The 25,461-nt window shown below is 36.9% G+C and overlaps 4 protein-coding genes and 1 long non-coding RNA gene across 10 annotated transcripts in view; all 5 read left to right on the top strand.

Annotated features, from left to right (window-relative positions):
- The first annotated feature begins 799 nt into the window (after positions 1–799).
- ppig (peptidylprolyl isomerase G (cyclophilin G)) lies at positions 800–10,017 on the top strand. Of its 2 annotated transcripts, XM_039649018.2 has the most exons (13): positions 800–945; positions 1,599–1,663; positions 1,766–1,840; positions 2,207–2,314; positions 2,397–2,441; positions 2,520–2,607; positions 2,869–2,898; positions 3,002–3,141; positions 3,667–3,835; positions 5,034–5,231; positions 5,350–5,431; positions 5,894–6,045; positions 8,670–10,017. In XM_039649018.2, the coding sequence occupies exons 2-13, from the start codon at positions 1,603–1,605 to the stop codon at positions 9,577–9,579; spliced, it is 2,058 nt and encodes a 685-aa protein (XP_039504952.2). In that variant the 5' UTR covers positions 800–945; positions 1,599–1,602; the 3' UTR covers positions 9,580–10,017. The 2 variants fall into 2 exon arrangements, with proteins under 2 accessions (XP_039504952.2, XP_039504953.2); XM_039649019.2 differs by lacking the exons at positions 800–945; positions 1,599–1,663 and having other exon boundaries at positions 1,818–1,840; positions 2,823–2,898.
- Positions 10,018–10,497: 480 nt separating this feature from the next.
- Positions 10,498–12,435, top strand: phospho2 (phosphatase, orphan 2). Of its 2 annotated transcripts, none has more exons than XM_039648811.2 (2): positions 10,498–10,611; positions 10,729–12,435. In XM_039648811.2, exon 2 carries the CDS (start codon positions 10,735–10,737, stop codon positions 11,458–11,460), a length of 726 nt encoding a protein of 241 aa, XP_039504745.2. In that variant the 5' UTR covers positions 10,498–10,611; positions 10,729–10,734; the 3' UTR covers positions 11,461–12,435. The 2 variants fall into 2 exon arrangements, with proteins under 2 accessions (XP_039504745.2, XP_039504746.2); XM_039648812.2 differs by having other exon boundaries at positions 10,506–10,611; positions 10,734–12,435.
- A 475-nt stretch (positions 12,436–12,910) lies between these two features.
- Positions 12,911–20,192, top strand: ssb (small RNA binding exonuclease protection factor La). 4 transcript variants are annotated; one of them, XM_039648808.2, is made up of 12 exons: positions 12,911–13,029; positions 13,475–13,533; positions 13,627–13,730; positions 14,489–14,663; positions 14,846–14,953; positions 15,778–15,881; positions 15,994–16,065; positions 16,148–16,190; positions 18,842–18,979; positions 19,066–19,258; positions 19,364–19,480; positions 19,958–20,192. In XM_039648808.2, exons 2-12 carry the CDS (start codon positions 13,477–13,479, stop codon positions 20,050–20,052), a joined length of 1,206 nt encoding a protein of 401 aa, XP_039504742.1. In that variant the 5' UTR covers positions 12,911–13,029; positions 13,475–13,476; the 3' UTR covers positions 20,053–20,192. The 4 variants fall into 4 exon arrangements, with proteins under 4 accessions (XP_039504742.1, XP_039504741.1, XP_039504744.1 ...); XM_039648807.2 differs by having other exon boundaries at positions 12,913–13,029; positions 13,472–13,533; XM_039648810.2 differs by having other exon boundaries at positions 12,941–13,033.
- A 1,129-nt stretch (positions 20,193–21,321) lies between these two features.
- On the top strand, positions 21,322–23,160 carry LOC120488323 (uncharacterized). Its single transcript, XR_016169429.1, has 4 exons — positions 21,322–21,709; positions 22,284–22,356; positions 22,492–22,565; positions 22,647–23,160. It is a non-coding gene; the product is annotated as an uncharacterized LOC120488323 (long non-coding RNA).
- Positions 23,161–24,534: 1,374 nt separating this feature from the next.
- Positions 24,535–25,461, top strand: part of sp5b (Sp5 transcription factor b) — a 45,931-nt gene continuing 45,004 nt past the window's right edge. The window contains exon 1 of the mRNA XM_039649091.2: positions 24,535–24,654. Within this exon, the coding sequence (XP_039505025.2) occupies positions 24,641–24,654 (14 nt within the window). The 5' untranslated portion in view covers positions 24,535–24,640. The remainder of the gene's footprint in view (positions 24,655–25,461) is intronic.

The following is a 25,461-nucleotide window of genomic DNA, read 5'->3' as shown; positions in this document are numbered from 1 at the left end:
TAGCAAGTTATTTATTTGTTTAAATAGACATAGAATAGTAAGTGTTCGTATTAAAGGAGTTCACTTTAAAAAAAAAAAAAACTTTTGCTGATAATTTACTCACCCCCATGTCATCCAAGATGTCCATGTCTTTCTTTCTTTAGTCGAAAAGAAATTAAGGTTTTTGATGAAAACATTCCAGGATTTTCTCCATATAATGGACTTCAATGGGAACCAAATGGGTCAAGGTCCAAAAGACAGTTTCAGTTTCATATAATGCACTTTAATGGGGACCAAACGGTTCAAGGTCCAAATGAGAATTTCAGTGCAGCTTCAAAGGGCTTTAAACGACACCAGACGATGAATAATGGTCTTGTCAAGTGAAACGATTGGTCATTTAAAAAATAAATAACAAAGTTTAAGTTTTACAAGCACAAATGGTTGCCTTGCTCTGTTCTGTGATGAGCATTTGTGACTCTCCTGTTCGAACTCGTTCATCATTCAAAATGAACAAATCTTTTTTCGAGTCATGACTCGAAGGATCCTAGATAAGACCCTTATTCATCGTCTGGTGTCGTTTAAAGCCCTTTGAAGCTGCACTGAAACTCTCATTTGGACCTTGAACCGTTTGGTTCCCAATGAAGTCCATTATATGGACAAAATCCTGGAATGTTTTCATCAAAATGCTTAATTTCTGAACATCTTGGTTGACATGGGGGTGAGTAAATTGTCAGTAAAAGTTTTTTTTAAAAGAATTCTTTTTTTCTTTTCTTCAATAAATTAATTAAGGGTTGCCGAAAGAGGGTTAGCGAAACTACAAACCGCATGTAATTTTTACCCAGAGTGCTCTGCTAGTCGTCACGGCGCCATTTTTTCAGACCTGCGCGCTGAGGACACGAGAACGACAGTCAATGTTGTTTATATTCTCTTCATTTTAGTATAACCGGTTTAACTTGGATCAAACATGTAAGTTAAACTCCTAGTTTACTAGTAAGAAGGGAAGAACGAAATGGAAATATTATAATACGCAATAATGGACACATATAGCATGTTAGCATGCTAATCATTCAATCATTAAAAGGTTCAATGTTACGATTTTATTGCTGGTAACTTAAAAGCAAACTGTGCTGATTATACACATTATATCACGAGTCTAAGTTTGATAATAATGCAGTTTAAACAATGTGATACACTGGATGTGGTGCTGGTGGTTTCAGCTATTATTAGCTTAACGTTATCTGTGCCAGGCTAGGACAACATGCAGCATGACGGAAAATAAAGGTTTAAATGATTGTTTTGTTAAAAAATTTATTTAGAATATCAAAACCGTGAATTGATCTTTTTTTGACGTGTTCACAGTGGTTAACTTACATTGACATATTACTCCATTAATGCTCAAGAGTAGGCAAAAAACTGTTGATATATAGTAAATAAATCCAGTGTTCTCTATGGTGGGTTTCAAAATCTGATCATAGACATATCCATGTTATAATGCACAACTAAATCAAAAGTGCACGCACTTTAAAGAGTGCATTAGTTTGTTCACTGGTGTGGTATTGAGTCTGCAAGCACAGATCTGTTACTGGACCTACAGTTTGATGTGTGCTTTGTGTTTGCAGCGTGATGGGGGTGAAGGCGCAGCGTCCTCGCTGCTTCTTTGACGTTGGCATCAGCAATGTGCCAGGTAAGACTCAATATACACTTTGTAAGACAGCTGTTCTTTAATTTCTGAAAACGTGGGATTTATTTCTCTGTAATCTTTCTCTCCCGGTTTTCCTTTCTACAGCGGGGCGAGTCGTCATTGAGCTTTTCTCTGATGTGTGTCCCAAGACATGTGAAAACTTCCGCTGCCTGTGCACAGGTAAAAAAATACAAGCAAAAAAAAAAGTAAATCTGTCTCTAAATTTCACATTTTTAAATCTTAGCAGTTTTATATGTATCTTTTTATATATATATGAACAGGAGAGACAATTGGTCAATTACTTTTTGCCTACTGTTTTATGGAAACTGTGAATTTTTGACACACTGCTTTTCACCTACTACATAATAGGGAAGTATGCGATTTCGGATACAGCCCAAGTATTGCACTGTCCTGGGATGGGTTTCCCAAGAGCCCAAATGTATCGTGGAGACCACTGCTATTCTCGACGATCAACTTACCTCACGTTACTTTAGAGAAACGCCCCACGTGTTTGTATTTATGCATTGTGATGGTTTTCCTCTCCAGGTGAGAAAGGACTTGGCAAGACCACCCAAAAACCATTGCACTATAAAGGAAGTCTGTTCCATAGGATAGTGAAGGACTTCATGATACAAGGAGGAGACTTCACTGAAGGTACCATTGTCTTGCTTTTTTTCTGTTGTATTATGTTTACCCTGTGTGTGGTGACATTTGACAGACATGTTTGCCTTAACAGGGAATGGCCGAGGTGGAGAATCTATATATGGAGGATTCTTTGAAGGTGAGTGTCCTTAAGATTTGACTTATCAATATTAATAACAACCCTGGGTTCAATATCTTGCCATTTTTCTTTTTCTAGATGAAAGCTTCACAACGAAACATACCAAGGAGTACCTTCTGTCGATGGCGAACAGAGGGAAAGACACCAACGGCTCACAGTTCTTTATGTGAGTGCAACACACAGGCTTCTTCAGGCGTCCCTACTGTCCTCTTGGATAATGGATGATAATCTGCAACTATCTCTTTTTTTGCAGCCTTGATGTAAAATAATTGTAAATGTCCTCAGTGCATTCGTCTGGTCTTGAACGAGTTATGAACTGCAGATGATAATGCCCCGAATCGATTTATGGTGTGCATTAATCACTGTTTTTGTGTTTGTTAGATTTGTATTTACATTCTGCCTCACTGTTTTGTGTCCCTGACCATAGAACTACAAAACCAACTCCTCACTTGGACGGGTAAGTGTGCAGCACAATGTGATCTGTTAAGGAATATGGATTAGAAGTATATTTAATATGTGCAGTCCAGTGTTTCATGGTTTTGTTGCTCTTCCCCCACCAGAATTCATGTGGTGTTTGGTCAGGTGATCTCCGGCCAGGAGGTGATCCGGATGATCGAGAGTCAGAAGACGGATACCAACAGCCGACCCTATGCTGAGGTCAAAGTGCTCAACTGTGGGGAACTTATTCCCAAATCTAAAGGTGATATTGTATATTTTCTCTTCTCATTTTTAGGAAGTTTTATGCATTTTTTTTTTTTTTTAGTTATTAGCTTATAGCTACAAAAGATCAACTTCACACGTCATTTCATTTTAAATAAAAGTATGCTCGCTGACCTTATATTTTTAATAATAATAATTTATATGTCTATAGTGCCTTTCAAACACCCAAATAATATGTCAGACTTGTTGCTTATCTAAAATTGGACAAATTAACTTGCACTGTGATTATTCTCGTTTATTAATTTACATTAATTGTGATGAGACTGTCCAGTGTTATGGACATCAATATTTACATTCACGGTCACTCATGTTTGCTCGTGTTATTCAAGGGGCTTTACTTGAATTATTAATACATACAGAAAGTTTTCCTGTAAATTAAGCTTAGCCAAGCAAAAATATCTGAATCCCAAACAGTTAATAGTGGCCATCACACTTTAATCTTTGTTTAATCGTCAGATGATGAAAGTGTGTGTTTTAATGTATTGTTTTAACTGTCTTCATTTAGCAAAGAAAGAAAAGAAGCATCAGGCATCCAGCGAGAGCGATGACGACTCTTCTTCAGACAGCTCCACCGACTCGGAGGAATCAGAGAAGGAGAAAAAGAAACGGAAGAAACACAAGAAGGAACATAAGAAGAAGAAGGAACAGAAACACAAGAAGAAAGAGAAGAAAGGGTACTTTGCTTACACAATTTACTTTTGGACATTTACGATTAGAATCGATCACCTTTCAACAATTCGATTTTGTTTGAAGAATTTGCTTTCCACATTCCTTGTGCATGTCAGTACTAAAAGGTCGACACCGTACCAAAACTTGCACTGAAAATAAACAACCCTTAACGTTTTATGTATTAAAAATAGGGATGCAAATTATCGATTAATTCATTTATCATTAGTTGATCAACCTTATCGATCGATTAACGATTAACTGATAAGCGCCTATTTTCCTGGGAATGTAAATTTCTCACTGTAGCAATTTAACATAAAAAGTAGGGATGCACGATATATCGGCCAGCATATCGGTATCGGCCGATATATGTTAATTTTTAATGTTATTGTTATCGGCCTGCTAAGAAAATGTGGCCGATATATTAAAACCGATAAATAATGTATTATTCCCTTCAGCTGAGACGCTTGTTGAGAACTGTTTATGTTTTTGAATTTCTTGATGTATGATTGAAATCTCTTCAAAAATTAAAATCTGGTTCGGGACAACATGAGCAACACAAATCTGTCATATCGGCTATACAACACTATAATGAGAACATCATTATAATTGTGTGCTTGGGACGTGGATTTAATTGTGAGACTTTTGTTTTTGTAATCAGGCACTCAAAATTTAGTTTATCGGCCGATATATCGGTTATCGGCTTTCAAATATAAAGAATTATCGGTTATCGTATCGGCCAAAATTTTCATATCGGTACATCCCATTTATGTAGTTTAACAAAATAAATGATGCACAGAAAATTTAAATACATAAAAAGTAATTGTGCACTGGCTCACCTGTTGCATGTGAAACATTAAGCAACATAAATTACATTTTAAATAAAAATCGGCTTATGTTTTTGCTTTAAAATGAAAACATCCATACTGGCGTTTCAGAAACTATCTCCGTCCACGCTACACAACTGAAAACACGTCACATGACCATTCATGCACACTAAAAGCTCTAATAATAGCTCGCCTCTTGTGCATGTCGGCAGCTGCTGGATTATAAAATGCAGAGTTTAACTGCACGGCTGTTCAAAAGGACAACAAAATCAGCCATATTATTTCCACAATAATTATATGGTTCGTTTAATTTTATTATATGCATTGAGTGCTGATAACTTCATCATAAGGGAGTAAGAAGTTTAACATGTTTTTCCAGGTCTGATGAGGAAGAGGCTGATCCCCAAACTTTGTCAACCATTCGCCCAGAGGAAGTCCCGCCCATTCCGGAAAACCGCTTCCTAATGAGGCGAAGCCCCCAGAAGGCCAAAGAAGAGGAGCAGGGGAAAGAACAGAACAAGGAGGACTCTGGGAAAGAGAGACAGAGGGAAAGAGACAGGGAGAGGGAAAGGGACAGGTAGATGTGGTATTTTAATATTTCACTCAGCAATGCTCTGGATGATCATTTATATTATATTGTGTGATTTTTGTTATTGTTTTCCCCTCCAGTTCATACCTTGTATGTTATATTCTAGACCCATGGCGAATTCGCGGCCGAACCGAACAAGGCTGGTGATGACCAGGTCAGGGCGCAGGATTAAAGGAAGAGGACCGAGGGTGAGAATAACTGTGGTTTGCTTTGAAAGACCAATTATGAGTTAAATGTAAAAACACTGCAGTTCAAAAGTCTGGGGTCGGTAAGATTTGATCTGTTTTTGCAAGAAGTCTCATTTATTTTATCACTAATTATACAGTACAAACTCTACACACTCAAATAACTTTTAAAATGTAATTTATTCCTTATTAATTAAAGCTCATTTATGTATTTTGTTTTAATCTATTATTTTTTTATTTATCCTTTATTTAACCAGGTGAAAACTCATTGAGATTAAAAATCTCTTTTACAAGAGAGACCTGGCCAAGATGCTGCATAAAAAACATAAAAGACAAATTTCAACATGTATAAAAACACATCAAATACATATATATCACAAAAACCCTGTGCTGAAAAAAAAAAACAATTAATAAAAAAATAATTAATAATAATTTAAAAAAACGATCTCTTCTGTCCGTCTGTAGCGCTACCGGACTCCATCTCGGTCTCGCTCACGGTCGTGGGATCGGTTTCGGCGCAGTGAGACGCCTCCACACTGGAGGCAGGAGATGCAAAGGACACAGAAAGCTAAATCTAACACCGGCGCCACACAGGACAGATGGATCAAAGGGGACAAGTAAGTCCAATCTTACATTACATGCAAATATTCAGGTCTGGATTCATATAATGAGGGCTTTTCAAGCTTATTTAATTAGAAGCTGAGCGATATGGGCAAATAAATCATTCAATATCAATAATTATCATGATAAATGTAAAATCTTTTTAAAGTTTTAAGGCAGATTTTTGCTCCGAAGTGAAAGTTGGTAGAAACCCGCACAGTAATTTAAAAACACTTTATTGTCAGAATTCTTAATTTTTTCTTCAAATAAATATCCTAATAGAAACATTTATTTTTTTAGTTCTGCATGTTTTACCGGGTGATATTCTTTCAAAATCATGAAATAGATTTTTGTCGCCTGACTTTATTCAGGGAGTTAATCCGGAATGCCGGTTATTTCAGCCTAAAATCATGAACCACGTGAATCATGCAGATCAGTAATAAAAATGGGGGGTGTTTGGAAGTTTTGGGAAAGTCACTGTAATTTGTTTTAAAATATTTATATAATAGAATATGTTTAAGTGATAATATTAGTTAAACAAACTACAATAGAGAGCCTAAGTCCCTCCCCTTCCGGTCGACCACCATGGGACCTTATTTCTGAAAAATATTGTATGGTAGTCAATGGCGAGAGACAACAAATATTTTGATCTGGTTTGAATTGTGCCCTGAATTACACATGATGTTTGTCAATTTAAAAGATATATTTTAAAGTCAAGAAAGTCGCAGTTTGATGTAAAACCGTTGAGGTATAAGACTGAAAATACGTAATTACAAAAACTACAAATCTGAGCTAACTTTACTGAGGCTAATGTCTGTCATTGTTTCTATAGTCTTACGTTATAATCGTAACGTTACGCCGTCATACCTGAGTGTTTTGTACCAGACTGTACACACACGAGCAGCGGATCTCGCTACCTCTGACTAAGAATGCACTTGTATAGTCTTTTATTTTGGAATTTTAAGAGCAATAAACATATATTGCAATGTTAAGGAATTTATGTTTTTATTTTTTATTTTTTTCGTTCAGATATGTTAATCAACATGTATAAATTGCTATTGGTCAATTAACGTGGAGATGAATTGAATCGGACCGGGAAAATGAATCATTAGATTAATCGATGCATCGAAATATATAATCGCTAGATTAATCGTTTATAAAATAATCGTTTATCCCAGCCCTATGTAAAATAAAAACATACGGTATATTACAGTACTTTATAGATGTCGACATTTAATAATAATATTCTATATGAATATTCCACATTTCTGCCACAATACCGGGGTGCAGTTAGTGTTACTACAGTAAATCCATGGTAAATATGGTGATTTAGATTGAAAAGCCTTGTGACTGTATTGTAGCGCATCGATGTGTTTCATCCGGCTTAAAAACTAAATCACAGAGACATTTGTGTTTTCCGCTGAATTCGAGCGCATCGATCTCACAGTGTCGAACTCAGTGTTTTTTCGCCCAGCCCTAATCCGAAGTAGTGTTGTCAAAAAACTCGGTACTTCGGTACCAAGTCGGTACTAAAAAAAAAAAATGTTACGGTACCAGCTTTTCTAGGTACCGAATACCAGGTTAATCCAGTTCTAGACGCGCTGTCTGAAAGGTGCACAGTTGCGTCCTCTTTATAACGCTGATATGGCTCTCTCTCTGAATCCACTTGTTGACACGAAAGCAGGAAAGAGCCACATATGGAAATATTTTGGATTAGGCTAATGTCACGTTGCCATAAGAGGCCGATTACATGCAAATTCGCAATTTCAAATATAGGCGCGAGGCAAGCGTGCTCATAATAAAAACTCGTTGCATAGCAACGACAGACGCCGCGTGAGAGCAAGCGCTTTGGAAAGAATAAGCACGCGCAAAGATATAATAAAAAAAAAAACACGCGCGACATGTGAACGGCCTCTAAAGTGCTTTCGGGGTAGTTTTACGAGTACATGAGCACAGTAGTATCCAACCGACACCAGAGTACTGGTATTAGTATCGATGCATCCCTATTTATGTCATTTAATGTCAGTGCCAGTTCTAGGCGTATTCTTGCCTTTATAACTCGGCAGTTTTAAAAAGCCTTTTCAAAATTAAATATGAATGCAGTTTTAGATTAAATAAAAGTACAGTCAAATCAAATAAAACATGTTTTTTCTCCTGTAGCCTATAGTTTGGTAATGCTACAATAAGATACCATTTATCAACATTAGCTACTTCACATCAACACATTGAGTGAACAATATATTTTTACAACATTAATTAATGTTTGTAAATGTTATTTAATAGAAACACTTGATTGTTCATGTTTGTTCACTTCATTCATTGTGCATTAAATAAATGTTAACGGATTAGAATTTTACAAACAACTTTAAAAATGTGTTAGTGTATACTATTGTTTATTTTAGGTCATTTTATCTAATTTTTTTCTAAAGTGTTTATAATACAAATGTACAGTTTCCATACTTGTAACCGTGATAAACACTTAAATATATGTAAATTTAAACTAAGCTTTGGTACCGAAATTGGTACCGTGAATTTTTACTGGTATTGGTACCGAATACTGAAATTTTGGTACCGTGACAACACTAATCCGAAGTCTTAATCTTGAAATAAATGTTTCATGTGTATTTTTTTTTAATTTTAGAGGAGATATGTCAGAGGACAAAGCAGATGCCCCTGAACCAGCCAGCGAAAACAAACCTGCGGGACTAGAAGCAGCAAAAAAGAACGAGAAGAAAGATGCGAAGCGGGACAAATCACGCAGTCCGTCCAGAGGAAGAGATAGGAAGAGGGACAAACATCGCTCCAAAAGCAGAGATCGGGACGCACGGAAAAAGACTGATGCCGATGTGGAAAAGAAGAAAGCTCGCAGCCGGAGCAAGAGCAAAGAAAAGAAGAGAGAGAAGGAAAAGCGCGATAAAGCCGATGACAAACGAGGACGCTCGAGCAGCAAGGACAGAAAAGAGAAGGATAAAGATGCCAAAGAGCGAGAGAAGGAAGGCGGAAGCAAAGAAAGGACCAAACAGCATCCGGAAGGGAATGAAAAGGAGAAATCCAAGGAGGTGGAAAAGAAGAACAATGGAGAGCAGCAACGCGACCGATCAAGAAGCAGAGAAAAGGCGCGCAGGTCCCGGTCCAGGGGTCGGGGTCAGCGCGGCCAATCGCGCGAGAGAGGCCGTGACCGACGTCACAGCAGCAGCCGGGACAGAAGGTCCTCTCGCCGCTCCAGAAGCAGAGAGCGAGACAGGGCTCGAGATCGAGGGAGAGACGCGGAAGACCGAAACAAGAGGAAGAGCACCGATGAGGCGAAGAGCAAGGAAACCAGAGGACGGGACCGAAGCTCCAAAGAACGCTCTTCCCAAAGAGAACGAGACGGGAGGAAGAGGAGAGGAAAGAGCGACAGTGGAAGCAGCGATTCTGAGAGCGACGGCGATAAACGCAAGAAAAGTAGAAGGAGCGAGAGCCCAAAATCAAAAGAGAGAGCAAAGGACAAATCTAGAAGTCCAAGAAAAGATGCGAAGAAAAAGGACGCCTCGTCCAGCGACAGTGACTGAGACTCTGCATGTACCACTCCCTATTTTTAGTTATCTTTCCCCCACACAAGCATCAACGGTCTGCTGTTCAGCAAACGATAGCATACAAAGAGACTGACATTTTAGTCATCGTGGAAACCACCCTGGAATACTTTTAATTACTGATGCAGACCGGAAAATCCTTATTTGTTTCAATTGAATCGTTTATATTTGTCCTGCTTTTATCTGACGTTTGTTTTCTCTCGCCAATATCTCTCGACGTAAATGTTTAGTGAGTTTCCTAGTGAAAATGGTTGCTGTTCTTCTGTCTGATCTGAGCTTTTTTTCTTTTTTTTTAAGGGTTTGTTGGGGACATGTTTGCGTACCTTGGAGTTTTGTAAGGGCTTTCTGTTTATAAAGACATGACAATGTGAGGTTCTGCTGAATTTGACAAATAAAAATTGGTATTGAACCTGTGAACCTCGCTTTCAGTGGTCCCGTTGATTGAAATCTCTATTTTTTAGTTTCATGTATTATTATATAACATTTTATTCCTAAAAACATGATTTTTATTTACTCTGAATATTGGTATTTTATTTTTAATTATTGAGTGATAGAAATATCCAAAATCTGGTTTTTCATATTTACAAACAGGATTTTGGATGTCTAATTTTTATCACTCAATAATTAAAAATAAAATACCAACATCCAGAATATATATGTATGTCTAACGCTATTTTTCATTCATGCTTGAAATTATTTTTGTAGTCATAAATCGTCCTGACGCATTTCATAGTTATGACTGCACTGCACTTTAACAATATGATTTCCTAGCAATGTCTATAAGTAAGATAAAACCGGTTTCATCTCGAATAAACTGATTCGGTTTACTGAATGGAAACAGAACGCAAGAACGCCCCCAAGTTGATTTGCGCGACCAATCAGAGCGTCGCATGACGTTTGAGTGACGCGAGCCACAGCCTATCAGAGACGGGCAGTGACTAATCATGCTTTGTGTTGTAAGCAGCAGTCCGTGTAACGAAGTCGAATAATTCACTCAGGTTGCAGCTTCAGGTTGGTACACATTTGATTTCCTCACATGCACCTCGTTACGTGACGTGCTGAGAAAGCATCGTTGAACATTTGTTCGTCATCCATCGTGTCAATATTGTGTTTTTGTGAAATTCCCAGCGCAGGATGAAGAGCTTAGTAGTGTTCGACTTTGACCACACTATAGTGGATGACAACAGCGACACATGGGTGATCCGCTGCACCCCCGACCAGACGTTACCGGACTGGGTGGAGAAGTCCTACGAGAGAGGCCGATGGACCGAGTATATGGGTCGAGTCTTGACCTACATCGGGGACCAGTCCGTGAGTCCGGAGCACATGCGCGCGGTCATGGAGAGCATCCCGCTCACCGAGGGCATGCTCGAGCTCCTGACCTTCATATCTGAGAACAAGAGCGACATCGACTGCATTATAATCTCCGATTCTAACACTCTCTTCATAGACTGGGTTTTGCATGCATCAGGGTTAAAGTCGGCTATAGATGACGTCTTCACTAACCCTGCAAACATAGATGCGCGCGGCTACGTGAGTGTGCGCTGCTTCCACGCGCATGACTGTACACAATGTCCTATAAACCTGTGCAAGAGGAAAGTGCTGCATGATTTCAGAGAGAATCAAGCTAAAGCTGGTGTGCATTATGAGAGGATTTGCTATATAGGAGATGGAGGAAATGACTTTTGCCCCATTAAAGAATTGAGAGAAGGGGATATTGCGATGCCTAGGAAAGGATTCACCCTAGAGAAACTGTTGTGCAAAGCCATTTCAGAGGGTGCAGAAGATCTCAGTGCGAAAATCATGCCCTGGACCAGTGGCAATGAAATCCTCCGGGATCTACGAGCTCTAATTGAGTAATACAGTATTATATGAGATAATGACAGACTGAACCAATAGAACATGTTTAATCTGCAGTAAATGCATCATGTGCATGAACTATTATTAGGCTATAGATAATTTACACACACAAACAGAAAAAAAAACATCCCTTAATTTACTTGATAAATTTATTTGGGCATGGTGTAATATCTGAGTATATGTTTGGTGCACATTTTTTTAAAAATGACACTTTAATTTACATGTAAGTGTTTATGAGAGTATAAATGCAATTTGTCTTGAAGGTTTAATAAATAAAATAAGCTCACTGTTAGGATTTAACAGGTATTTAACAGTTTGAGGTGTTCATATTTAATCCAGTGAGGTTTGCTGTAGAGCGTTAAAATGAACAAATGTAAAAGTTTTAACATGCTGGCTAAATATGTATTTGCACGATATAGAAATTCCCCTTTAATATCAATATCTATTAATACACAAATGAATGCCATTAATGTCATGTTATGAATGAATGCAGCCTGGCTGTGACAAAATCCTTTAACACTGCTATCTTGTACTAGTATAAAATGAAAATAATCTAGAATATATAATACAACCAGATTATTATGATTATTGGAAGCCCTAATCTGCCTTAGTAGTATCATATTTTCATATATAATGTGGGCCTGAAAAGTCTGAGACCACTGTAGTTATGAATTCTGGAAATATTCTGAAATATTAAAACTATTTCCAAAAGGAAGACATAACATTTGAATTTTTTAAATTGTATACAGCACAACCTATTATTATTATTATTGAAATGCTCAGACTATTTATTTCCAGATTTTCAGTATGGTCTCAGACTTTTGACTCCTATTTTTTTCTGGACACCAGCGGTGTTTATAAAGCCATCCGGGTCATGTATTCTGACAGCATATAAAGTGTCAGACTTGCTGCTCTTGATGTAGATTAACAGTGCTGTGAATGCTTCTTCTTGAATAAACCTGAATTTTAGATGTGTGTTGGAAATGCAGAGTGTTGTATTCAAAGCAAACAGAGATGAATTGAGGAGATTATGGATTTCAGTGTTGGTTTATATGACTGTTTACAGGGAAACTTGGATCTGAACAAATCCATTTATATGACTAGATCATCGCCATATTGACCTAAACTAAGACCTTGTTCCTGTTAATATTTACAACACATCTTGTGTCCTTTGTACTTGTGACACACATGTTTAGTGTCCCATTAAAAAGGAATTTAAAAAAAAAGTTATGGCCTGTCTTTTGTTCATTTCTTTTCGACTGAAGAAAGAATGACATGGACATCTTGGATGACATGGGGTTGAGTAAATTTATCAGCAAAATTTTTTTTTAAAAGTGAATACTCCTTTAAAGATATTTTATAAAAGATCAACAATGTTTACCAAATGAATATTCTCAAACTGAAAAAGCTAGGAGATGAGTGTATTCCGTGTTGTACTCAATTTCCCAATCTCCCCAGTCTCTGCGTGACATCATAACCGCGCGACGCCATACTTGACCCACTGTCGGAATCGGATATCGTTTAGTGTGGCGTTTCATTGAGATCAGACAGATTCAGAACACAAGGAAAGTGAGTATGTCATTTTTTTCTTGCTTTCACTGATATTTAGGCTGTTGCGATGTTTCATACATTTGACGGATTGAGCGCGTGACATTTTGTTCAGTATCGTTATCGTTCTGTGACATGTGGCGCGCGTGGCGTACATGATTTATAAACACTTATAACTGCTGTTGACTGAATTATATATATTATTCACACAGCGTATGTTTAGTGCTGTTAAAAACTGGGTTTATAAACTTCAAGTTTTCAACATTTCTATTAAAATAAATAGTGCATGCACGAGTTCTGCTGTAACGTTACTCACACGTGGTTTGGAAATCAATGTTCTTGTGAGTTTTTTTTCACGATAATATAGGTTGTGACGTAACATTTTGATAGAACATGCAAAAAAATAAATAATATGTGTTCAGACTTTTGAACGTTTGCAAGAAAGTCTTGTTTATCATCCTAGCAGAGATGGCAGACAATCAGGAAATGTCTCCTCTGGAGAAGAAAGTGGCAGAACAGATTGAGGTGAGATAACGTTAATCATAAGCATGTTATCTTTCCAAGCCGTCGTTCATACCAGTGACGTGAATAATAATCAATGTTTCGGTCTGTGTTTAGTACTATTTCGGTGACCACAATCTCCCCCGAGACAAGTTTCTGAAGGAGCAGATGCAGTTAGATGACGGCTGGGTCACTCTGGAGACAATGCTCAAATTTAATAGGTAATTGCAAAAGAAATGCATCATGTTTCTGAATAAATCAAGTACACCTGGCTGCAGCTTGCAGAACTGGGCGGGGCCACACGTGTCGCTCCTCCCCACGCCTACTCTGATTGGCTCGATCTTCTTTCATTGGCATTCATATGATGCAAAATGTGGTTCAAATTTATATGAACTGGAAAAGCTGTGCACTGTGCAGGTTCACAAAGCCTTTATTATAATGGTTTGAAGAAGCAAACATTGGCCTGTATGATATCTCACAATGTTCTTGAAATTGTTTTGCTAAATTAAGCTGTTTTTTAGGCTAACATACAAATGACAGCACAGCATTTAACCCTTTAATATCTTGAAAATCTTGAATGGACAGAAGAACACTATAAACTTCATCATGCACAATAAATTAACTATATGTTGTATGCATATGTACAATGTATGTTCTTATGGAGCCATGCGAGGAACAAAGTGAAGTTTAGCTCACGAATGTCTTTCTCACTCGCATTTGAATGTATGTGTGGCTTCTTTGGATGTGTCGTGCCAAACATTTTTGAAGGAAAATTACATTTGAGCTGCAATGGAGAGTTTACAGTCAATTTAATAGCTTGAATTTTGGTATGTTTCTCACACAAAGTATGAGACAAATCAAAGTATGGTTGCATAAATGACTTAAATAAGAAAATGGCTACATTTGAAGATTCTTCATTGTGTCAGTCCATGCAGCTTTGCTGTGGTTGTGTCCCATTTTTTGTAATTTTTCCTTGCAGATTAAAGACTCTCACGTCAGAAGCAGCCTTCATTGTGGAGGCGCTACAGAAATCTAAAAGTGGTCTGCTGGAGATCAGCGAAGACAAAACTAAAATAAGGCGAAACCCGAGCAAACCTATTCCAGAGTACAGTGAGGAATACAAGGACGCGCTCAAACACAAATCCATCTACATGGTGAGCGCATGGGAACAATGACTTTAAGTCATCTTTTTGCCTACCCTTGTTGCCTTTGCTCTAAAGCAAACTGCTTATAATAATATTTGAACGTTGTCTTGTTCTGTTTTTGAATCCTACAATAGGATACTATACCCACATTCTGCATTTTGTTGACTGTTGTGAATGTTTAAATTCAACAGAAAGGTTTTCCTCTTGAAACTACACTGGATGAGGTGAAAGAGTGGTTCGCTGATAAAGGAACAGTCGAGAACATCTACATGAGGAAAGGACCCCTGAAGACTTTCAAAGTAAGGGTTTTAAGAAAGTCAGAGTTCTCTTGAAACAGAAATTGTGATCGAAAAAGAAAAGCTTCTCAATTAAGGAAAAATTTAGTTTTTGGGCTTTTGCTTCAGAACGTGGTGCATTTTCTCCCTTTAATTCGGTTAGTTTAGGCGTATGAACATGGCAATCACGTTCAGATCCACACAGGACAGTTTTTACTCACATGTGACTCTTGTACTCTTTGAAATGTTGCCTTGTGAAAGTGAACCTAACCAAGAAGAAAATACAACATTGTAACAAATTTACAAGGTCTCGGAACAAAGCAAACAATATACAGGTCTAAAATGCCCTTAGTTAAAGGGATAGTTCACCCAAAAATGAAAATTCTGTCAGTAGTTACTCACCCTCATGTTGTTACAACCTAGTAAGAACTTTGTTCATCTTCAGAGCACGAATTAAGATATTTTTGATGAAATCTGAGAGCTGGATCCTTCCTGCATACTAGTTCATAGGCTTCTTGAGGAATTGAAACTTGCTGTCCTCGAAAAGTTATTAAATACATCGTTAAAACAGTCCAAGTGACTTTAGTGGCTCAATCTTAACTTTATCAAGCGACGAGAATACTTTTTGTGCGCAAAAATAAAACAAACAAAAATAACGACTTTAGTTGCTTTTGTGTCAACCCCGCCCCCTACAGCAGCTCATTTGCATTTAAAGGGCCAGACATATCACAAATTATTTTACGTCTTGTGAAAATGGTGTTTTACAACCCCTTTAGTATATGAAAACTGTAGCTATGTGCTGTCTACCTTATCAATACTGAGCTCTGCACTTTTGCTGTCGTCTGCAGGGATCAATCTTTGCGGTTCTGGAATCTGAAGAGGCCGCCAAAGCTTTTGTCGAACGTGCCGACGTCAAAGAGTACAAAGGGAACGAGATGATCGTTATGATGAAGTAGGTGCTTTTGCAGTTTAGTTCCCCATTTGGCATTCCATGTTTACCTAGTAACTGAATGGCATTGAATATACTGGTGTAAGAGGTGTTAACCTTTGACCTTCGTCTGTAGAGAGGCCTACTTTACTAAAAAGATCTCAGAGAGGAAGCAAAATCGATCGGAAGCAAAAGCTAAAGCAAAATGGTAATGCACAACAATAAATATTTTCTACTAAAAAGTGAGATGAGATCTTAAATGTTATAATTGGTAAACTTGTGCATTTCAGTGATAAGGAGGACAAGCAGAAACAAGCTGAAGAAGAAGAGCTGGTGAGTTTCATACAAAAACTCAAATAAAAGATTTTTGTGTTAAAATTAAATTTTTTTACATTTTCAAGGCATCACCTTTATTTATATAGCGCTAGATACAATACATATCATCTCAAAGCAGCTTTACAGTGATGCAAACAGATTCAATTCTGCTTTAAAGCAGCTCTAAAAAGACAATAGTAAACGGTCATTACTCAGTTAAAATGAGTTCGGTGTTGATTCATTTCGGTGTAAAGTACATTATAACTGAATTTAACTCATTTCATAAAGGAGCTCTGCAGAAAACTGATGTTCTCATACAATGGTGTCGGTACATTCAGATTAATAATATTGTTGAATCTTAAGTGTCCCCAACTAAGCAAGCCAGAGGCGACAGTGGCAAGAAACCCAAACTCCATTGGGTGACTGATATGGAGAAAAAAAACCTTGGGAGAAACCAGGCTTAGTCAGGGGGCCAATTCTCCTCTGGCCAACCAAAGAGCACGGTGTGTTTATAATTCAGGCTGCAAGTCAGATTGTGGATCGGAAGCTTTCAAAATATTTCATCCAGTTCCTTCTGCTTGAAGATCGGTTTCATCAAGCTGGTATGGAGCTGACGCTGGTCATAGGGGTCTGTGTGGAGGACTTGTCTGGTTCTTGGGGTCTTTGCTGAGGATCTGTGCTGATGGCTGTCATATCAACAAGGTCTTCAAGGAATTGTTCTAGTAGACACGGCCTCTGCTGGCGTTCAGGGCTGCGATACTTCCTGGTTCTAGTAAGAACTCGAGCTGCTGCGTTTTGGACCAGCTGGAGTTTGTTTATTAAGCGTGCAGGGCAAACACCCATTAGAGCATTACAATAATCGAGCCCTGAGGTCATGACATTTACATTATATTTACGTTACATTTATTCATTTAGCTGATGCTTTTATCCAAAGCGACTTACAATTGCTATATATGTCAGAGGTCGCACGCCTCTGGAGCAACTAGGAGTTAAAGGGATACTACATTTTTTTTGGAAATAGGCTCATTTTACAACTAAACAGTTGCGTTTTACCGTTTTCGAATCCATTCAGCTGATTTTCTGATATTTAGACAAATATCAGTAACCAGATAGTTTCTGGTCTCATTGACTTCCATAGTATATTTTTTTTCCTACTATGGAAGTCAATGAGACCAGAAACTGTCTGGTTACTGATATTCTTCTAAATATCAGAAAATTGGCTTGATGGATTAGAAAACGGTAAAACTCAAACGTTTAACCCTGAGGGAGTTGTAAAATGAGCCTATTTCCCAAAAAAGTGTAGGGACCCATTGGTTTCTCACAGTGGATTCGAACCCAGGTCTCTCACACCAAAGGCATGTGTCTCATCCACTGCGCCAAAGCTCACCACACCATTATAAATGCAATTAACTAATTTTTCTGGATTTGTTATTGAGAGAATATGTTGTAATTTAGATATATTTTTAAGATGGTTTTACAGATGCTAGAAACATGGCTTTCAAATACAAAATTGGTATCAAAGAGCACACCTAGGTTCCTAACGGACGACGAAGACTTGATAGAACAGCCATCAAGTGTTAGACAGTATTCTAGCTTATTACCTTTTTGTCCAATAATTAAAATAATTTTTAATTATAATAATAATAATTTATTTTTCAGAATTCAGAAGGAAATATTACTAAAATACTAGTCATCCAATTTTTTTATCAACTATGCATTCAGTTATTTTGTGAACTGGAGTGTTTCGTCAGGGCGTGAAGAAACATAGAGCTGAGTATCGTCAGTGTAACTAACACCAGCAGAGAAAGCTAACGCCATGCTTCCTAATAATAGCATGAGCAGGGAAAAGCAACGGTCCTAGTACTGAGCCTTGAGGTACTCATGAGTGACAACTCTTCATTTACTGCTACAAAGTACAAACTGAAAACAGTCGGATAAATATGATTTGAACATGCCAATGCACTTCTACTACTGCCAACGTTATTTGTTTCTATTTTAAATAACGTTGTGGTTGATGGAATCAAATGTAGCACTAATAGCAAAAAATACAACCTTGATCGAATAAGAGCAAATCATTAGTAACTCTAATAAGAGCATTCTCCGTACTATGATACGGTCTAAATCCTGACTAAAAATCCTCACAGATACAATTTCTTTCTAAGAAGAAACATAATTGTGAGGTTTTCCAGTGTTTTTTTGCAGAAAAGGGAGATTCGGCATGGGCCTGTTCTCTAGGATCAAGTTGTGTGTTTTTTAATGAGAGGTTTAATAATGTCCAGCTTAAAAGTTTTTGGTATGTATTGTATTCTAATGCCAATGATGAATTAATAACTTCTGGAAGCATCTTTTTCAGTAGCTTGGTCTGTATAGGGTCTAACATACTGTACATGATGATTTTTTTTAGCGTGTAATGTTGAAAGTTGTGGTTATGTTAAAGGCGGTGACATTTCCAAAACACTAGAAGCGAGTGACCAATCACAACACACTGGTGCAGCCGACCAAAGCATGTTGTGCTTTTCTTTAATTTTTCTTATTTTGCTAATGTCAAATATGAGAAATAAAGCATAAAAACCTATTCTAGTAGACCCCCCCCAAAAAAAAGAAACTCAAGACTTTGAAAGAGTGCATAATAGGTCATATTTAATAATATCACTCTTCTTTTTACCCAGAAATCCCTGAATGATCAGAGAGGCTGTCTGCTGAAGTTCTCCGGTGAATTGGGTCAGACCTCGAGAGAAGATTTTCACACGGTGTTTTCTGATCATGCCCAAATTAAATGGATTGATTTCACCAGAGGAGCAAAAGAGGTGAGAACAGAGAGTGCTTCACATATTACTGACAAAATCATATAAAGTAAATAATTGTATTAATACCTGTTTGATGTTCTCCTCAGGGCACCATCCTGTTTCACTCAAACGCCAAGGATGCCCTGCAGAAAGTCCGCGAAGCTAAGGCAGGGGAGGATCCGAAGGTTAAAGACCATGTTGTTCAGTGGGAGGTACTTGAGGGAGACACCGAGATGGAGATGCTGAAGAAAATCATCGAGGATCAGCAGGAGTCCATTAACAGACGCAAACAAGGCAGAGGTAATTCACAGGACACAGTAAAGACATGCACATGGATTTGAACCCATATGATCTCCCTTTTTTAAAACATGTGCACTTGTTCCACGCCGTATCCTATAATTGCAGGAGGTCACAGGGGTCGTGGAAGAGGCAGGGGAGGCCGCAGAGACCGAGGAGGACGAGAACAGACCCAGTTCAGGGGAAAGAAGACCAAGTTTGATAGTGACGATGAGGGAGATGAAGGTAAATTGGTGTCACATATGTGGGTGTTTTAGTTTTAACAATATAAAATAAAATACTATTATAATATAATTTATTTAGTTTAAATAGAATTTCTTTTTATTATATGTATATATATATATATATATATATATTATTATTATTATTATTATTATTATATAAATTCTTTACCTCTAAGTTCTCATGACTAGTAATTATAATTTTTTTAAAATCATTTAGAGACATAATTATATTCTGTACTTAAGACAAAGCCTTATAAAAATTATAAATCATCTTATTTTGCAACAAAGAATTTATTTAAATAATTTCCACTCTGTTCTGTGTAGACAACACTAAAGATGTTATATGTAATTGTTGACTTTCCCTTCATGCAGTGGATTTGTATGGCTTTATATTTTTTTAATGTTGAGTAAATAAATGCCGAGTTTGCTTTTAAGTTCGAAAAATATGAAAACATAAATGTATTTTCCCCTTCAACAGCACCCGCCAGTCCAAAGAAGAGACCCCTTGATTCGAATGGACAAGATAATGGAGCACCAGTTTCCAAACAAGCAAAAAGCGAGAACGGTTCTTAAGGGGGAAAGAGCCGTGGCCTTAATTTTGTACTGTAGCTTTTCCCTAAATTCAAGAGATCTGGAAAATGTATTCTCAGACTACTTCCTGTGTCAAAGGCTAAAAGCTGCACAAAAGCTTTCTGCCATACTTTAACCCTAAACTCTTCATGAAAAAGGCACCATGCATCAAATTTCTATGGAATTGTTTTCTTTGAACAAACATCCTGGATGCCATTTATTTATTTGCCATATACACACTTATGATTGTTGGTATGATTTAAGATCTCATATGCAGCTTTATAAATGTGGTGTTTTCAAAATCTGCTCAGCTTGTTCAACACAGTTTGCTGGTAACGCTTGTGTAACTATTGACATCTTTGTGTTCTTTCATTCCTAGAGCGGTGACAGTCTGATTACTCTGTACCGATTAGTTTTTCATTATTGGTTCTGACTGCATTTGTATGCAATACTGAATTATTTTTAGAAATGTTTGAGGCCTACAAGTAAACTTGTAAGGGTTTTGGAAATGCCTGAATTTTTAGTCTTAATCCATTTTTTTCTGTTCATTAAGTTAACGAAAACCTATTTTCCGCCTGTTAAAACTATTCTTTAATTTCGTCACTTGCACAAACGTAGCACGATAAGTGTGTGGAATCCTTATTTCTTTTTCTTCGTTGCTGTAAAGTTGCTTCAAGTGGTTACAGAGGCATGTAGTTCTGGAGAGTTTTCATTAAGAGTACTTAATTTTGACTGAAGATTTGTTTTTTTAACTCACCTTTTCTTTTTCACAGCAACGGAAACATGTCTCTTAATCTAAAGTGCTGTTTTAGATGCTATGCTTCATAATTACCCCTTCAGGGCTTCAACAAGCACTCATTATTATGTTTTTTTTCCCTTGTTTTTTTACTGTAAGATGAATATTACACGCATTTAGAATTTCAATAAAGATCTTGAAAATCAAAACTGTAATATGTGGTTTTACCTGGAAAATGGACACTTGATGCAGTAGCTGGGTTGGGTTAATATCTATTTTTCTATTTTAATTACTCCTTTCAATGAAAAAAGTCTTTTAAAAACAAAACTTAATAGCGTGCCTAACTAACCCATAAATCGCAATAAAATGTGTTATTTGTTTTGTTACTCCGCTTTCGAATTATGCATCTTATTATTATTTGTGTGTGTGTGTGTGTGTGTGTGTGTGGTTAAAATTCAAACAAAAAGCAACGTTTTGGCGCTCTTTTATGTCACGTGACAGATCGCAGTACCTCAGTTCCATAGACCCAGGCTGCGTCCAAAACCGCATACTTCCCTACTATATAGTATGGAAAAAGCAGTAGGCGAGCGAATAAGTATGTCCAAATCCTTAGTATCCATAAAAGAGTAGGCGAGAATTACCAGAGTGACGTACTAATTATCGCGAGATTAGGGCATACGTATACTTATAGTACGTCCGAATATTCCTACTTTCGTACTATATAGTAGGGGAAAACAGTATTTGAAAGGAGTAGTATGTCCGAAACCTCAGTACTCATAAAAGAGTAGGCGAGAAGTTCCCGGATGATCTCCTGCTTTCGCCCCGATTTTTGAGTGTTCATCCGATTGATACTCTTCTATCCCAGGAGGCCACGGGAGAGCATACGTCATTATCAACATCGGAGATCAGCAGGGGTTTTCAAATGTGAGTAAACACGGTTTCTTGTGTTTAAATCGTATGTGTTAAACTACTATAGAGTAAACGTTTTAACTGTTGAAGGTCTAAAGGACTTAGACAGTATAGTATAGTTGTGATTTTGCTGTAAACACATGTTTTATTAGTTAGTTAAACTGGGGAGCTCCAGTAAGTACGCTACACGTAAGTTTCTAAAATGGATTTACTTAACCATATAACGTTACATCTTAAATACGCTTATTTAAAATGTCTATTTACATCTGAAATGAAAATATTGTTTAAGTATTGCAGATGAGCACATCCCAACATGAAAAATACATCTGAGTGATGTAACGTTATGTGTGCTATTAATATGAAGGATAATTCACTGTTGTCAACACTACTTACATTAGACAAATGTACTGTAAATAAGGTAAATAAACAAATCTATAAAGTAACTAAATATGTTATATTTAATTTGTCCCTTATTAGTGTTGATATATTGAGGAACATTTAAGTTGGATTAAAAGTGAGTTAACACATCAACCTCAGCATGTAAATTCAGTGTTGAACTCGTAATGTGAATCTTGTCTGTATGTTACAGGGACAGAAGAACACGCGTGTGTTTATCTGCTGGAGAGGCTCATGATGCTGAATGCTGTCATGAAAGGCTCTGAGTGAGTATACTACAGAAATGGATAACAAAATCTATTCAATCTTAAATTGTAGTTTATTTGAATTATTGTACAAATTTCAAGTCGAGAAATTACAACACTTTTCTGATTCTTGATTTCTGTGCATTTGCTGCATAGCTTTTGTGGTGGAGCAGGACCTGCAAGGAAAGATGATGGCAGCATTTGTTTTAGGGATTTTACTCAAATATAAAGTAAGGTTATTTTTAATACATAAATCAAATGACATTGTGTTAAAATTACTGCTTTTGTATAATGTTTGTGCATTTTTGTAGGATCTGAAATGTCTGCAGACTGGTGTGAGCACTGAGGATGAGGAGCCTAGAGCTGCATCCTGGAAGTGGTGCCATGGATGAGATGCTCCATCTGTCCACCTGCCCTTACAAGACCCTCTATCTCTCCACCTGCCCTTATTGCCTCAGATTGTGAAGCGCAGCGCAGCAACAAGCTCCGGGACGAAGGCACAGTCCCCTCTGGTGAATTCATCAGAATAAAGCCGCAGAATGGGAACCGCTGTGTTGAGTCGGCAGTAGGTTATGGTGTTCAGCCCTGTAAATACATGTTTGTAGTTTGAATAAAGCTTTGTTTCATGTGTTGTTGACTTGTATAATGCATTTGTTTATTGTGATGGTTACTTTTATTTGTTCTTTTACTCATTTATTCATTTTTATTATTGTTGTCAGTATATAAAATTGAATTATTTAATGTATCCATTAATTCATCGATTGACTGATAATTGAGATGTTTCACTGCATTTATGAATATAAATTTATTCATGCATAACTGTCATATGACAAAACAAATTACATTTTGCTTGTTATATTAAATTATATTTTTAGTATATAAAAAAGTTATATAATTAAGTATTGGTCAGCATTTAATATTATTATTTTGTTTAAGTTTTGGGGTGGGCTAACAATGCAATTCATTCTGAGGTAATATTAATTTTTAAGGAGTGATACTTACATTTTTCGAGTATAAAATCAACAGTTTTCTCCAAAAGAGATCTTCGAGCAGCTGCCCGTCTCCTTTGTGCAGACATTACAAACGCAGAGGAAAACTGTTCTAGGTTGTGCTGTCGAGTCACTGATGTTATGAAGTGTTAGTACACCTGTCACTCATAATTTAAACTTATAAACGTATTACATACAAGATCATGGAAAGATACCATAATAGTCATAATGACAAAACAGAAAACATAAAGATCATTGGTTTGTTTACATCATAATACAGGAAAAAGGAACAATAACAAGGCTAAATATCTTTAAATAGTTCTTCATAATACATGAAAAATGTTGTTGTTTTATTGTTATAGGTCTGAGGGATGAAACGAGGTAAATTCATCAAGAAAAGGAGGAAAACTTAAAGGAGAAACGTTTTGGGTATAAAATAAAGAAATTAACAACATATATTCAAGAGGTGACGATTTGGGGGTTTCTTAATAAAAAAAAATATCAGCTGTTTCTTCAACAATACCACAACAAAATGAGAAAGTTTCATCAATGTCAAGATATTTATAGATAGAAGAATTAAACGTGTCGCTGTTCATTTCTTTGCGCTTGTGATATGATGATAACACGTCGTAGTAGGTCACATGATAACGTCAACATGGCAGATGTCCGGTTCTCATTCATACTCAACGAGATTTGGCTATAAAGTACCTACTCTTTTAGCGCTCGTTGAGTAAGTACTTATTGAAATTAAGTACCTACTCATTGAGTATGCGGTTTTGGACGCAGCCATATACATGAGACCTCACCTTGGATACGGCAGTTCATTAGAACAAATGCGTCAATAGAGCCGCCATCTTGAAACAGGGGAGCCCCTCTACTTTAATGCATCAGCGTCAATGTAGTAGACACAGGTCTAACGCAAATAAAATCGCCATAAATCATCATGAATGCGATTTTTCTTGTTTTTTTGGTTTGTTCCAACGGTCAGACATGTATTTATCATTGATTTCAGAAAGAAAAAAAAACATTTTTTTTTAAACATTCTTCCTAGTTCAGATTTCATCCGTGAACTTCATACGCTGCGCAAAAGTCCGCCACCATCAATGAATTCGAAGTAAAGGCAGAGATAGCAGCGTTACCTAGCTACTTCCTATGACAAGACCCCTGTTCCAAGATGGCGGCGGTTTTGACGCATGCTTAGAACCCCCAGGTGAGGTCTAGTGTATATGTCTATGCCTCAGTTCAAGCAAAACGCACGCGTGACGAGAACCATCTCTTCTGCTTTACTGATATTAACAGCACGGAATAAACCTTGAATGAACATCAGAAGGTATGGTGAAAGATACATTTATAATTGATCGAAATCCTTATTCTCGTGTAATCGCTCAAACAGTGTGTCAATCGCCATAACGTTGAAGACATCAACAAACCACTTGTCAACATTAGCCCCTTTCACAGAGAAATCCTGGTAAATTACTGTAAAATTACCATTAAAGACTGTGTTAAAGGGGCTAGTAATGTTACTTGTTACTTAACTAAGAAAACTCATTCAATGTCCATAAACTAGTTAGCTAAAAAAAAAAAAAATCCTTGTTGAATATATTTTTTCTACTTTCATGTAACCTTTTCCCCTTAAAGGAGTAGTTCACTTAAAAAAAAAAAAAAAAAAAAATTTGCTGTAAATTTATTCACCCCCATGTCATCCAAGATGTCCATGTCTTTCTTTCTTCAGTCAAAAAGAAATTAAGTTTTTTGATGAAAACATTCCAGGATTTTCTCCATATAATGGACTTCATTGGGAACCAAACAGTTCAAGGTCCAAAAGACCGTTTCAGTGCAGCTTCAAAGGGCTTTTTTTCTTCCCATACTACTTCTGAATAGGATGTCTACTTCATAAATTGTTTGAAAGTTGTGGAAATATGTGGTTTAGATCACAAGTTGGTTGTCAAAACTTTGGTACTGCGCCCAGACAAAATCTTACTGAAAGCTCATTTTTTGAGATATCAACCTTTTTTCTTTTTCTTTTTCTTTTTTGCAGTTTTAGAGTCCAACATACAAAATATGAATAATAAAATGTTTACATTGTACATTTTCATAAACTCAAACTTCTATAACTTTCTTTCTTTCACTCTTAATT

This window comes from Pimephales promelas, chromosome 8, assembly GCF_988280905.1.
Source record: "Pimephales promelas chromosome 8, fPimPro1.hap1.1, whole genome shotgun sequence".
Taxonomy (NCBI): Eukaryota; Metazoa; Chordata; class Actinopteri; order Cypriniformes; family Leuciscidae; genus Pimephales; species Pimephales promelas.
Note: the sequence above shows the minus strand (reverse complement) of the source record. Positions and strands in the feature narration are given on the sequence as shown.